Below are 16,111 nucleotides of genomic sequence, written 5' to 3' on the forward strand. Positions count from 1 at the left end.
AGATAACCCCCAGGGTCGTTTCTCCACTTCTAACCATTCCCTCAAACTTTTCTTCCCTGCCCATGTCACCCTTACCTCTAACAACAAATGTGAGATGCTCAACGATTTCTTCATCACCAAGATAGAGATCATCCATTCAACTGCCTCTGCTGCTTCCCCCCCCCCTTTTTGATTTCCCTCAAGCCAAACCTATCACTCATCTCCACCATGAGACCCACCTCTTACTCCCTTGACCCAATAACCACCCAACTTCCCTTCCTGACCCCCCATGCTAGCTGACATTTTAAATAGTTCCCTCTCCTCCAGGTCTTCCCCATTCCTTTTCAAACCCCCTTCTCAAAAGTAAATCCCACCCTACCCCTCTATTCTTGAAAACTGTCACCCCAATTCCAACCTTTTATTTCCTCACCTAAATCCTTCAAGTATCTTTGACATTTGATATATCTTCGGCAGCACCTCCCAAATCCGCGACCTCTACCACCTAGAAGGACAAGGGCAGCAGGCGCACCACCTGCAAGCTCCCCTCCAAGTTACACACCATCCTGAATTGGAAGTATATCGCCATTCCTTCATCATCGCTGGGTCAAAATTCTGGAACTCCCTCCCTAACAGCACTGTGGGAGTACCTTCACCACCGGGACTGCAGTGGTTCAAGAAGGCAGCTCACCATCACCTTCTTGAGGGCAATTAAGGATGGGCAAGAAATGCAGGCCTTGCCAGTGATGCCCACATTCTAGGAACGGATAGATTAAAAAAATAAAAAAAAAGTTGTTATCTACCAAATCCATGCTCATCTCTTCTGCAACTCTGTTTGAATCTGTCGAGTTTGATTTCTGCCCCCCCATACTGCTGTCATGTCCCCAACCAAAGCCGCAAATTATATTCACTGACTGGTGCATTATTCCTCCTTGGCCTCTTTGTGGCCGTTGACCCAGTTGACTAGACCATCTCCATCGAATGCCTCTCTCCCATTGTTCAGCTAGGTGAGACTACCCTTGCTTGGTTCCACTCATACATGCCCTATCGTAGCTGGAGTGTCTTCATCAGTGGCCACTTGCCACCCTCATGCTGTTGCCTCTGGAGTCTCTTTCTTTCCCCTTTCCCTCTTTTCCACTTCCGCCCCCCCCCCCCCCCCCACAAGCTGCACCTTGATGACATAATCCACAGACATGACTTCAGCTTCCACCTACGTGCTGATGACTCCTAGTTCTACCTCTCTCGACCTTTCTATTGCTTCTGTGCTGTTGAAGCTTGTCCGGAATCCATTCTTGGATGAGCTGCAGTTTTCTCCAGCTAAAGGTTGGGAAAAACAAAAGCTATTATCAGCTCACACCACAAACTCCGTAGCCTTGTTACCCACTCCATTCATTTCCCCGGCTACTGTCTCGGGTTGAACAAGACTGTTTGCAACATCGCCATCCTATTCAATCCCGCAATGAGGTTCTGACCCCATATCCTTTCCATGACAAAGACTGCCTACCTCCATCCCTGTGAAATAGCTTGCCTCTGTCCTACCTCAGCCCATCTGCTGTCTAGACCATCATCCATGCCTTTGTCGCCTCCAGACACGACTATTCCAGTGCTCTTGTGCCCTGCTCCCCATTCTTCTTCCGTGAACTTCAGCTCATCCAAATCCTGCTGCACCTATAATGCCCCGCTCACCCTTCACCCCTGTCATCGCTGTCCTGGATTGGCTCTCGGTCCCTCCAAGCCTGTGCTTAAATCCTTTTGTGGACTTGCTATTCTTGGTCTTTGGAGAAGCTCCTCAAGCATTAGTATAACCCTCCCCTGAACTCTCCACTGCTCTGACTCTTGCATTTGTGTATTCGCCCCACCATTGGACGCTGTGCCTTCAGCCACCAAGTCCGCAACCTCTGGAACTCCCCCCTCTAAACCCCTCTGCAACTCCAGTTCCCTTTTTCTCTTTTCAAGTCCCCCCCCTTAAGTACCACCTCTGGGTCAGCTTTTGGTCACCCTTTTATAATCTCACCTTTTAAAAAAAAAAAAAAAAAGCCATTTATATAGCGCCTTCCATGACCTCGATGTTACAAAGCATTTTACAGGCAACAAAATATTTTTGAAGTGAAGTCACTGTTTTATTGCAGCAAGAATTGTGTTCCAATTTTAATTGTAGACAATTTGAAATGGGATAAGGCTGACTGCCTTCCTTCACAACCCCACTCCCCCTACCCCCCAGCAGAAAAAAATGGTGTTAATGAATATTTAGCCCAAACATTCATTGTTAAATATTGGAACCATTCTATTACGTCTGTCACCCCCCCAGTACTTATGAGAATTCAAATCTGTTTCTTTTGAAGCAGCAGAGACTGAGCTCGTGTTATTGCCTGAAGGATAGCAGAAATGAGATTGCTCTGGCTCGCCAGTTCATCATCCTGTAATGTGGAAATGTCCTTGGAGCCTGTGGAAGGACAGTTGGTCAATTCTCTTGCTGACAGCATGCTTGTCTCGACAGGATAATTTACACCGAGGGTTTTCTCTGCTGAAATCCTGAGGCAAGCTTGACTAAAGGACTTGTCTGTGAAAAATAATCCAGTCCAACCAATTTATTTGATTCCTTTTTAGCCTGCTGTCCTTGTATGGCGCTTACAGCTGTGTTCGTTTAGATGTGTTGTAAATTTGTCTTCAGAATGAAATTGGGATTTTGAATTTTGTGTTTTTTTTGCTCCAGCAATATATTAATACAAATCATCACACTGTTAATACAAATGATATGGGGTTGCTACTAATGTAGGTGAGTTTTTCCAATCCAAGTAAATGATGAGGTTTAACCACCTGAATGGGCTTTGATGGATCTTCATATCCAGTCTCTCCTTTTCTCACCCCCCCCCCCCAGCCAACCCCTCACCCGACACACAATCAGGCAGTACACTGTAGAGTTCCAAAACTCACTGGTCTTCAAAGAGAACATTAATAAAAAGACAAGAATCATTTGTTTTCTCTTTGTTCATGTTTACTAAAACTAACTGTGTAGTTAAAGCAAAACTGATTGCAAAATTATACCTCAGAACCATCTCAACCCATTACTGGGGACTTGTTCATTAGCATTTTATAACAACTTATGTAACATGTATTACAGCCATATTTTTATAATAAAGTGCCTCTCTCTCACATTAGTGAGACGAAGGAATGTGCAATTTTTCGACGCTGCTTGTGCAATTCTTTCTTAACCCTATTACTGTTCTGACTTTGATTTATCCCGTAAAAGTAGGGTTATCCATATTAGTAATGCATTTTATTATCGATTGTTGTGTAACTATTACCTGCAGGCCTTATTGAAAAATGAGTGCTCTCGGCTTTCCAAGGGCAAGATCTTATTGTACAGTAATAAATCACCTGCCAATTACTTTGAATGTGAGTACTGTGACAGCAGTGTAATTCAGAACTGGTTTCCTTGACTTGTTATAATGGAGTTCTCATTAATTCAACCGTATTGAAGTGCCCATTTTCTTGGAATGTTATACTTTTATTTCCATCATGCAGACCACGAAAAAATAGTAATGATTTCTTCTGTATTCAACAGCTACTGATTTGCTTCTGGCCTGGAACCCTATTTGCCTCGGTCTGGTGGAGGGAGTCATTGGGAAGATTCAGCTTCATACAGGTAAGGTTTCACTCACTGAAGCTAAATAGTTTAGTGGCAATATGACTGGACACTCTCAACGGAGCACTCTGCAGTAATGCAGGGAAGGTCTTTTCCAATATAATATTGAAGGTGGTGCTTCAAGATTTTCAGGGTCACAGTATATTAAAACATTATGCAGAGCTTGTTGTGGAGCGAGGGATTAAGAATGTAAGAAATAGCAGCAGGAGTCGGCCATTCGGCCTTTCACGTCTGCTCTGCCATTCAATAAGATCATAACTGATCTTTTACCTCCACGCCACCTTCCTGCTCTATCCCCATATCCCTTGATACCTTAGGCCGCTGTCAACCCGCCTCCACACAACTTTTCCAAGTGCCGGGTCCCCGATTTGCAAATGGACCCGACGCCTAGTGGCGGGAAACGGATTAAAGGCAATTAACTGCCTATTAACAGGTACTTGTGAGCAGTTTTCAGGGTTATTTTTGATTTTCCAGCTTCTGGGTCGGGTTTTACAACATCCGAATAACACGCCAGGTAAGTGGCGTGTTGAGAGTCTGTTTGTGAAAAGATGACAGCTGCAGAAGTGGTGTCAAGGATGCCATGTTGCACATGGTGAGTTTCAGAGCAAAGAAAATGTTGGTTACTGTATTTTTAATACATATACAGATTTTTTTAGCTTACAAGTTTTTAAATCCAACTGTGTCCAGTGCCACCTCATTGGGAGAACCTCCTCTCTCGCCAGTGACAGATCGCTTCTGTCATCTCGCCTGCAGCTGCCATCTACTCCAGCAACATCGGAGCCAATGAAACAATCAGACCTTGGTCCTCCCAATCCTTCCACAATCACCCCCAACACCAACATCACCAACCTCATTACCAACTTTCTCCGTCATCACCTGATGCTGCACTGGAGACAGGGCGTCAGCCCCTGACCAAATTATTGGCTGGGTTGCCAGGGATGGCATCACCGTGACCAGACTTTCTTCACTTGATGCTGTAAACCCTGGCTGCCACATGATGCACCAGGTTGATGCCATCCCACACCAGCACAGTGAAGCACCCCTTTAATGTCCAAGCCATTCCATGCACACACATCACTATAGCGGGGTGGGGGAGTTATGACTGAACAATCACTGGCACTCAGTAAGAGACTTCTCAATGTGTGCTCGGATCTGTCCAATAAGGGGCACTTTTTGGAAAAAGAGATTTCACTGTATGACAACACATTGCCAGAAATGTCACATGGACATTGGCTAAACCTCTCGAGTGCCCATCCTTATGTGTTGTTAGTTGGTATGCTTGCAGTAGAATGAGGGCGAGCGTGAGGAGTGGCTAGTGAGATGGGAAAGTGATAAAGTAGATAGAGAGGGTTGGGTGGAGGTGCAAGGTAAGTTGGTGTCCTGGGGAAGGTCTCTTCTGCCCTTGGAAAGGAAGAGAACCTCCCTGCATGCTGTGACTCCCTCCATAAGCATATGGAGGGAGTCATTGGAGAGCCTGGGTGCAAGAGTTCACCTTTGTGCAGTGATTGTCAATATTTTCAGCACCTCAATGCTGTCAAACACTTAAGTCAACTGTTAAAATAAAATTAAGGAAACTGGCAATGGCGCGTCATCAAATGACGTCATCAGACCCGCTTCCTGTTAATTGGCCGGTAAGGCCAATCGGGGGGAAATCACGTCTGCAGAGCGGAGGCAGTTGGGGGCGGGACCGGAACCCGGAAACCAGCTGACCCGCACCCATCCTGACACGATGAGAAAATCGCGGCCTTAGTATCCAAAAATCTGACGGTCTCTACCTTGAATTTTCTCAACGACCTCAGCCCTCTAGGGTAGAGAATTTCAAAGATTCACAACCCTTTGAGTGAAGAAATTTCTCCTCATCCCAGTCCTAAATGGCCGAGTAGTAGTAGATGGATTTTTAGAATAGGGACCTTAAGATATCAGGAAATCTGCTCAATAAATTGTGCTTTTATTTTAGCTGAACAAATTTTTAGTTGAGGCATTTAACTGCATTTTTCTGTTGACTGAAAATTTAGAATCTGTGACTGAGCAATGGTCACTAATAGACCTTTCTCAATCTTGTAATAAGACTATAATGGTTCAGTGTATGTTGATGTAATGTAGGAACGAAAACTGATTCATTCACTGATTTAACTCTACATTATGCCAGTGAGTATTCTACAAACATTTACTGTTTCCATTAAATAGATTAGATTGTGGTATGAAATGAACTGAGGTGCCATAGCATGATTGAGTAAGATTGTATTGTGTTAATGTTTTGTCCTTTTTGGCAATCTCTATCAATGAATTATGACAAACTTTATACTCACTATTTTTCTGAATTAGTATTATCTATAAAGTCTCCTTGGGGCACAGTGACTTAACTAATAAATGCACTGCCCAGTGTTGAGATGACCCATACAGATTTGGGTTCAGTTCCCAGTCTGTGTTTAGTTAGCGGATCTCTGGGGAGGGAGCTGAATTGGGCTAAGGAGGTGTGTGTGTGTGTGTGTGTGTGTGTGTACATGCACGCTGGTTAAGGCAGGATCAGGCTCTGTTATGCTGCCCCATTAGTTAAATAGCCTGCAGCTAGGTGTCCTCATGCCAAATGGCCATTTGGAGAACGCATTGAAGGCACCCAGCACCTGTGGAATCATCCCTGGGATGCATCCATGCCTTAAGAGGAGAAATTGGGAAAGGGGGCAAAGTCCGTTAGGCAGCTGAAATTTAAATCCTGTTTTTGTTTGGGAGAAGCAAACTGGCTGCTGCTATTCCAGTTTAAGACCGAAAGGCTCCACTGTAATTGATTTTACTGGTGCGATGTTGCCATGGTGACAAGCTCATCACAAAAATGAGGAAGGCCATTTGGCCCAGCCAGCTTATTCTAATGTAGAAACCTGTGGTTCTCCCCCCTTACCTCAATGGCAGCATCTAACTGCATCCTCAGTTACTCCAAATTTTTTTTTTCATCGACTAACCCACCCAGATTATTATTGATCGTTCTGTGTTCAGTCTGTTCTGGTATCCATCTTGACATTGTCGTTTGCTAGATTGTATCTGTGTTGCCATTTCCTGCAATCATGGTTTAATATGCCAGATGTGTACTGCTTCAGATTTTCTGAAGAACCAGATTTTTTTTCTTCACAATCTGAGCTCATTAAAGGAGTTAGTAATTTAGTCATGATGGCAGATTTATCCTTGCCTCGCTCTTTCCCTCACCCACAAAAAATTGTATTCTTAGTCTTTTAGATTTTAATTACAAAAAAAACTGTTACTCTTCTGAAAGCTGCACTATGAAGTTTTAGATCATCTCTGCAATGTAAAACACGCAAGTGTATGGGGCACCCTCTTCCTCTTTAGACATGTTCCCGCCTGAGGATTTCTAGTTTGCTCTTATTTGGCACAGAAGATCGTTTCCTACTATGATTTGAAAGTTTTGTTTCATGTTCAGGAAGGGCAGCAATGGACAAATAGGAATTGCAGGGGGAAAATTTCCTTGGGTGGTCAGTTTGCCCTCTCTAGTCAAGCTCAGCAACTCACTGCCAACATGGCAATTTTCATACACAAAGGTCAGGAGACCCCCTCTAATAATCTGAGCCTGAGTGAATTGTTCAAAGTTAAATTTGCTGACTAATTGCCATAATCTCTCTTAGTTAATCCTGCAATGTTGGGTCCTATAAATTAGAACACTGTTGTTGGCAATTATTTTGTTTTGTCATATTCTGTTAATTGTTTATATATAGGGAAGCAGAACTGGGGGAAGTCTGGGACTCTAAATCATTATTTAAATTAGTCTTTGAATAACATGTTTCCTTCCTCTTAACCACATCACAACAGGGGATTTGCATATTGTCTGAATGTGGGGAATTCTTTTGATTTTTTAACTGAAGACGTCCTCTTGCCGCACATTGTGCTGTAGGACTCCATTCAGGAACAAGGATATTCTTTTTAGTTCCTTAAACCTAACCAAATAATGAATTAAAGCCCAGTTCCCATCTCGAGTTCATTGTTTCATTACAAATAATTTCTGCTTTGCACCCACTCTAAAGATGGAAAGGAAATCCTGAGTTAGGACCCCATCCGATTCCAGAGGGAAGTAATGGAGAGACTTTTTCAAGGAGGTAGCCTTTCAACCCTTTGGTCTGACACCACAAGGATGACACTCCTGGATGTCCTGAATGCTCTTTTTAAACCTGCCAGGGGTTAATTTAAATGGATGTTTCTGCCTATGAACTCAAAACCTTCACAGTTTAATAATTGAGAGGAGATCTGCTCGTGTGTGTGTGTAACCATGCCTGCACTGGAGAATTGGAGTTCCTGTAATTCACTGTAAACAGGGTACAGCCTGACTGGAACTGAAACTGCAGCTCATGGTCTCCATGCCAGTGCTGCATCAGTAGCCATTTTGCCCCTGAGCAGTATTTGTAGTTAAAGGGTTTGGCATGCCCGCCATTCATTTTAACTTCATCTCTGTGAAGTAATTAATACAAATATTGTTGCTTTTGCACTCTGACCTTGCTGGTCCTGTATCTCTTCAGATCACCTGGAATGACTGATGTGCTCCCATGCTGTCTGAACAATGCACCCAGTGTGCTGGTGACAGTGGTGGTGTTGATGAGAACTCTGTACAGCTTTTACATGTTTGAAAGTAATGCACCTGGTGAGGTTCTACTGTAATATAAAATAAGTTGCTGTATGCCAACAGCTAAGTCCAGACAGCATCCTCTTGAGAGCTTTAGGAAGAAGCTGCAATCAATATGCACAGCTGTCCCCAGCTGGTTTAGTTGAAGTTGCAAAACCATTTTGCTGTTTATTCCTCTTGAAATGTCATTTGAAACAAAATACAGGAAACACTTTTTTATCCGGGACCGACGTGGTGCCAGTTCTTCAAAAATTCCGGATAACCGAAAGCGATAGTAAAAGATATGGAGAGCTGAGAGCTCCGTATAAAGCAACAAACCCTGTTGCTTAGCAACAGGTTCAGAACAATGGCCACAAGTTCCAAGCGTCTCTGTAGCTTAGCAACAGCTGCAGCCACACCCTTGCACAGCAACAGATCGGCGAAGGCAAGTACAATATGAAGTAAAACTTGCCTGAACCTACTCCTGAATTTTGCCGGTTATTTAGGTGCCGGTAAATCGAAAGTTTCCTGTATACAATTCCGCCATCTCAACAAGCACTTTTATTTCTAAAACTAGTCACCATGTTAAATAAGCCCCGATTACAATAAGGCTCTACCTTTTATTTTGTGCTTTTCTTCGCGTCAGCTGTGTCTCAGTGGTTAGCACCCTCGCCTCTGAGTCAGAAGGTTGTGGGTTCAAGTCCAACTCCAGAGACGAGCACAAAAATCTAGTCTGACACTCCAGTGCAGTGCTGAGGGAGTGCTGCACTGTCGGAGATGCCGTCTTTCGGATGAGACATTAAACCAAGGCCCCGTCTGCGCTCTCGGGTGGACGTAAAAGATTTCGTGGCACTATTTCGAAGAAGAGCAGGGGAAGTTATCCCTGGTTTCCTGGCCAATATTTATCCTTCAATCAACATAACAAACAGATTATCACCACATTGCTGTTTGTGGGAGTTTGTGCACAAATTGGCTGCAGCGTTTCCCACATTACAACAGTGACTCCGCTTCAAAAGTACTTCATTGGCTGTAAAGCGCTTTGAGACGTCCAGTGGTTGTGAAAGGCGCTATATAAATGCAAGTCTTTTTAGATGAAGTTCCATCCAGTTATTGACTAGCTTCCCGTTTGAAAGTGACCTACGTATAATTTGATCATTTGACAAAAAGGCGTTTGAAAGATTTTCTTTACTGTTGGCTGGTGATTGATGAATTGGACCCCTACCAGGACTGCAGCAACACGTCTGCACTTAAATAAACTGAGTGTTTGTTTAAAGCTGCCAGAACCCCTGATAAAAGAACCTCTGCTAATAATAATGAAGGGTAGGTTGAAAAGAACAAGGGGGATAAAGATTGGAGAATGGATTCGAATCAATGATCAAACTACCATTTACTGTGGCTATTAAATAGTAATTGTTGCATTTTTGTGTAATTTTATATAGTGTGTATTAATTACTATAAGTACTGTGTAATCAAGTATTCTGCCCTCAGGCCAGTTTTGAAAGATTAAGGATGTAAGTATTTACACATTGCATAAGCAATAATATTGCATGAGTATCCAATTTAAAAACAATCCAATTTATGGAGCAGTGTTCCAACACCTTGATGAGGTGTAAGTCAATATATATTTCTGGCTGGCAAGTTATTGGTAGAATTGTAATTTTAACAATTCTACCACCAACACCTATTGACGCAACTACTTCCTTGTAATCAACAGATCATGCAGTAAACTTGCAATATACAGCACTGTAACTATAGATCAGCCAGCTTAATATTGATGGTGGGTAAACTGCTAGAGGCCATAATACTGGATTAACTTAATACTTGCCTAGTAAAGTGTGAGTTAATTAACGGGAGCCAACATGGATTTGTGAAAGGCAAGTCATGTCTGACAAATTTAATATAGTGCTTTGAAGGAAAGAAAACTGTGGATGTTGCGTATATTAATTTTGATGTGGCGTTTGATAAAGTGACGCAGGTTTGATAAAATTAAAAAATAAAATGATATTAAAGGGAGTGTGGCAGTATAGTCAGGAGGTTGTTTAAAAGGACTAAGAACAGTGTGATGCATGTTTTCAGACTGGAGGGATGTAAGCAGTGGTGTTCTCCAAGGGGAACGGTGTTGGGATATATATCATGAACAAAATGTCCCACGTATTGCCTAAATGTGCCCTCAAAAGGGAGTAAGTTGTCGGGCTGAACTATGGACAACTAAAAGGCTAATGGCAATTAAAACCTTGCATACTCATATGAAACAAGATATTCTAACAGAAACTAGAGAAGCATAGGTTATCATGGCCTCAAACCCAGAGGTAGCTCAGTAGGAGATATAAATATGCCATGCTTTATTGAAAAAATTATGGAAGAGATGGAGTATTAGCATGATTTTCAGGTAATTGATTTAAAAAAAAAAGTGAACTCTCCTATCAAGTCAACTGAATTGAGAAGACTTCTTTGAAAATTAAGGATACGTTCGATGGTGTTTTGACACTAAATTTTTGTTCTTGGGTTTTGTTAGTTTTTCTTTAGTTCGCGTTCTCTTAGTATCTGTCTAGTCTGTGTAGATGGGTGTCTCTGGGAAGAGTATCTCCGACAGACAGGTTACAGAAGTAAGATTATACAACTATACTGGCTAGATGCAGGCAGATGTGTGTGTCACTTAGATGTACAAGTTTTTCCGAGATCGAGGGAGGTAAGATTTAAGGCAGCTTGTCCAAGTAAACTTGCCAGCACATGAGATGAATTTACCCAGGAGCAGAGGATCCAAGAGGGATGTGCAACATCTGTACAGACACAGGGTCATTACTCCAACATCCCAGAAGACTAACTCCATTGTCCCAGAGAAAGGTGAGCCAACCAGCTGAACCACGCCAACTCCTAAAGGCGAGTTTGTACAAGATCTGGAAACCTTGCGAGTTACAAGCATAAAGGGGGGAAAATTCAGTTGTTTGCGCCTCCCGTTAGCGCGTTGAGGGCACTAATGGGACGCAAAGCAACTGGCGCCCGGGTGCGGCGATGTTTGCACCGCTCGTGAAATTGACCAGACATTTTGCGGCGGCGCTAAACACTACCACCACGATCTCCTGCGCCTGCAGATCGTGACGTCAGTAGAGTGCGTAGCGCCCCAGACCGGATATTGAGTGCCGCCCCCTGCCTTTCTGCCTGCCGCTAGCAACGACAGGTTGAGGGGAGCGTTTTGCAGTTGGGAAGGGACTGAGGGAGCGCTATTTAAAGGTGACTGCTTCCTGACTTTTTTTTGTCGGTGGCATTTTTGCACCACGCATTCTGAGAGAGACACAAACTTCTGGAGAGATTCAACACTGTGTGAATCGGTTTTGGGTACCGAGCAGCACTTTGCAGGTTCATTTTGATTTGACTTTCCTTGTATCGATTTAGAAGAGACTATGGGGGCTGCACTCTGAGCTCTTTCCCTGGGCGCCTCCATTGTTCTTTCCAGCAGATTTGATGTACAGGTCTCTCCAGGCCGAGATTCAAGGCTGCAATGAGCAGGGTGTGGATGGAGAGCAAGATCGACCCTCCCCTTTAAGAACTGGCCGGTGCCAGTGTGTTCCATTGCTGACTGACCTCGCATGAGTTTCGCCAGCGCTCTGAGGTAGCGCCTTGCTCCTCGGCATTATCGCCTTGAGTGATGTGTAGTGCCTGATTTAGCGCTGCAATCACCTCCAGGGGTGATAGAAGCCAAGTTTGCAGTCGGAGGCGATAATTAGCACCAGGCGCTAATCTTTGCACCCGGCCGATAATTGTGCCCCAAACGGGGCGATACCGAATTTCTCCCCATAGACTTTAATCTATTCAATAGACTGGCTTTCTGATATTGTTGACTTGTCAGCTATCTAAGGAGTCTTATCCTAAATTAACCTCTGCTAATCTGAATTGTAAATTGATGATCAGCCCAGCTAATGCTGAATTACATTGATAGAACTGAAATTCCTCTAACTTCTGTTATTCATTTTGTTAGTTAATCCTATGCACGAATTATTTGCATATTCAAATATTTAGTGCTGCTAATTATAATTCTACAGTTGAACAATTTTTTTTCTTTGATTTGGCAAGAGAAGATTGATGTGGCCCACTTCTATTTTTCCCCACTGCCAAATAGCATGAAAACACTTGGTGTAGGCTCCGATGCAAAGAATACCCACTTTGGGAAGGTAAAGGAGATACTTGCAGCTGTGAAACTAAACTATATTCTGTGTTCCATAGAAAAATGCCAAACTGAACCATGGCATGATCAATTTAAGTAGATTTTTGCTTTCCAGATTTTGAGGGCACGTTGAAGTCTGGGCTCCCTGCCCCGCCCCCCCAAAAAGAACTTTGCTCACATAAACTGCTCATTAGCAGTTTCCATAGCAGACTGAGTCTCCTATCACTGCCATGTTTGGGTTAACATAACTTGGACTTAACCATTTATCTTTAATTGCGGTCCATTACTCATGGGAGAACACACAGAATGCTCACTACCTTTTCCTACCACCTTGATCAACACACAATGCAGCCCTTAAGACCACTCTACAGGCTAAAACTACTATTTAGGTTTATTTACAAACAAATAACACAGAAGCAACAAGATAAGTAAACTACTGTAGAATAATCCGGTGTACGACAACTATGCTGATTTAAAAAAAAAAAAAAGTTTCCATAATTCTCCGCTTCTCTTGGCAAGCTCTGAGACAGTCATGTGACATTATTTGAAGGTTTTTACTGTAAGCCCTAGAGGCATGTAGAATAGAAAGTTGAAGAATGACTCTGGCCTCATATTTAGATATTGGACTCCTTTGATGTAGATGCAGACCCTTTGAAGATGGTCTGCTCAGCATTTGTAGAGAAAGTCGGTTAATGGCTAAAATCATGTCTCCTTACAACTGCTCCTTACTCCTTTTAACTATCCTGCTTTTAACAACCAGCAACAATTTGGAAATTACATTTTTAAGCTTTTATCAGACAGATGAATTTACATGAAGTAGCACTGCAGTAGACGCATGGAAATGGACTGTGGGTCGTGTGTTAAGCAGCCAGTTGTAGATGTGAAGCAAAAATACATCTCGGTCAGACATCCACATTGAATAAGTCGCCTAGTGCTAATTGCATTGCAGCCAGTTAAGTGTGTATTGGCCGTATGCAGGCTATGTTTGCCGCCAGACAAAGAACATTTTTTAAGACCTCAGAGATGCCACTGCCTGGTGGCCATTTTTAATATGGATTCAACTTAATTATTTAAAATTGAGCATTACTAATTTTGTCTTTGGTCCCTTTGAGTCCATTCAGTTTTAGTTTCCCTGCTTACTGTTTGTGTACCCAGTAACACCTGGAAGCAGACCGCCAGCCTTGCAGATGAAAAATGTGATATGAACGAACCTTAATGTAAAATGGTTATTTTCATTATTAGATTAAAATTTTGCGGTAACATTTGAATAGCTTGGTAGCTTTCCATATTTGGAAGATAATGAATACTGATACAGCACCTTGTGGGAAACAGGAGCTTATCATTCAATGACGGCACTTAAATGCAAGCCACGTACTTCACATTTTTTGATCTAAATCAGTGTGCAAAGACATGCCGCCAAGCCACTTACTGATGTGTGGCTGTGTTTATTTTCATGAAAACCCACCTCAATGTAATTATGTTTCCAACGCATTTCTATTACATCTGCTCTTCATTGAGCATTTCAGTGTGACAATCTCTCATTATAGTGGTATTGCAATTCTAATACAAGAGCTTGATTTGCAGTGTGCCTGTTCTTGCTGTGAGGAATAATTGCTAATGAAATGCCCTCAGCCTCTTTAAAATTTGTATTGATATTTTTGTCTTTGTATTGCATTATTTTACAATTACAGCTGCAGATTTCCAGCTAGTAATTAATTCGCACCTAACTCGGCGCAGGCTGGTAGCAGTCGACTGGTTGAAATTAGAGAGTTGGGAAGCATTAAAGCTTTTATACCCCTGCTAATGCTTTTGGGACCTTGTGTACAGCAACATCGGTATACTAGAATACCCCAGTTCTGAGCTGATGGTGTTGGTTTTGCTGTGGTCTTGTGTTGGCACCAGCGTAACTGCAACCTGGTTTCTCGAGTGCTTTTTTTTATAATCCCCTCTTCCCCTTCGCTTCATAAACCATTTTATGGCTGTTAAGATATTACTATGATAGAGCTGGCACTGCATCAGTAAGAGTGAGACAGGAGATTCACTAAATCCTGGAATCCTATGTTCCAGTGTGGACTGCGTAACTTCATTGTATTGCTTTGGTCAGTTGTCAGATACCTAGCTTAAACTCTAATCTCCATTTATATGGATTTTACATCATAACGGAGTATCTATTTGTTCTGGCATGAATTATGTAGTAAAAATAAACCAATATGTCTCATGGTAAAGATGCGATGCCAAAATATTTTGAGTTCTGGTGAGCAGGTTTGAGGGAGAGGCCACCATATCTCTCTTTTTCCTCTTTGTGCGCCCACCCCGCCAATAAAAAATGTTTGAGGTCAACACCTCAACACCTGCTTTATCTATCTATTATATATAAAAGGATATGTCTGTGTCTGTCTGCTGTACACTCAAAAGTTAGAGTGTACCTACACATATGTTCTATCAAAAGAAAGCTTATGATTAGGGGAGTCTCATAGGCGTACGTACTTTGTGGTCAGACAAAAATTGTTCGGACAGTATACAAAAAACATTCAAAAGTCCGCTCATTAGCGGCTGACCAATCCTACTGCTCATTAGCGTTGAGTGACGTGATGGTTGATCAATCCTACAGTTCAGTGACCCGATGGTTGACTAATCGGTGCGTCACGGGGTGGGGGGGGGGGGGGGGGGCGTTTCATTCCGTGTGTGGGTGGGACCTAATCCTGCAGCCTCCCGAAACCTAGCCGCCATTTTTTTCACTGCTTTTACTCAACAGCGACCGGGGCAGCTGCAGCGGCCTGCCGGAGCGGGAGGTGAGTTGGGGTCACTCGGGCCGGGCCTGACAGCCGCTCGGCCCGAGACACAGAGCGCGGCAGCGGCCGGCCGTCAACCGCACGGCCCTGTAAACTGATGTTTTACAAAAAAGCCTTGGCAACGCCGGGCCCCCCTAGCTAGTATATACCTATAGAGGCAGCCTAGATGTAACACCCAAACTGCCTGGTCATTTTAGAATTAAACAAACATGGCATGGGTCATGCTAATGCATGCAATGAATGGGTGGATGGTAAATGAGCGAGAGGGAGGATGCAGGTAATGGATCACTGAATGTTGGATCTAAACATACAAATAATCGAAGATCTACTAGACAGTCTACATTTTGAGCCTTTAAATTGGTTCATAATGAAGCAATATTGCAGGGAAGGCTCACCAGAAAACCCTGTAATCCTGAAGCAGACCCTGGCATTTGGCAGTTCCTAAAATCAAAACTAAGTAGAAATGTATTTTCCGTTCCTATTTTTAGGTTTAAGTGGATCAACAGCTATCCCAAGTGTTGGGATGCGTGCAGACGTTTCACAGCTCTTGTGGGAGTTTTGCTGGGCTTTAGGAGCATTCGCCATTGCAGTTGTCGCTGGCTGTAGAGTTGTCATGTAATACACTTTATAAAAAAAATTAAAAAAAACTAGAATTCTTAGAGGCATATCTTGCTGGAGTATCTGATTGATTAGCAGAAACAGTTAGATGAAGGAAAAGCATCACCGCATTGTTTCCATTCTGATAGTTGAGTAAAACAAACTGTCTCGCAAAACAAATAGGATGGGTACTGCCATCTGGAAATGCAGAGTGATTGAGTGTGACCATGATTTGTTGATCTCCTGCTTTGGTTAATAATAATTCAACTTTATTGTCATTGTACAATGCACAAGTACATGAACAACGAAATGTGATCTTACAAGCTCCCATGAGTACA

The 16,111-nt window shown here is 42.9% G+C and overlaps 1 protein-coding gene across 3 annotated transcripts in view; it reads left to right on the top strand.

The window, feature by feature from the left end:
* The window catches only part of inpp5f (inositol polyphosphate-5-phosphatase F), a 287,343-nt gene that overhangs the window by 110,629 nt on the left and 160,603 nt on the right, over positions 1–16,111 (top strand). For all 3 annotated transcript variants that reach the window (XM_085994542.1, XM_085994541.1, XM_085994540.1), the window contains exon 2: positions 3,542–3,622. In XM_085994542.1, the coding sequence (XP_085850668.1) occupies positions 3,542–3,622 (81 nt within the window). The remainder of the gene's footprint in view (positions 1–3,541; positions 3,623–16,111) is intronic.

This window comes from Somniosus microcephalus, chromosome 8, assembly GCF_052327205.1.
Source record: "Somniosus microcephalus isolate GS21.2 chromosome 8, FLI_Smic_1.0, whole genome shotgun sequence".
NCBI classification, from domain to species: domain Eukaryota; kingdom Metazoa; phylum Chordata; class Chondrichthyes; order Squaliformes; family Somniosidae; genus Somniosus; species Somniosus microcephalus.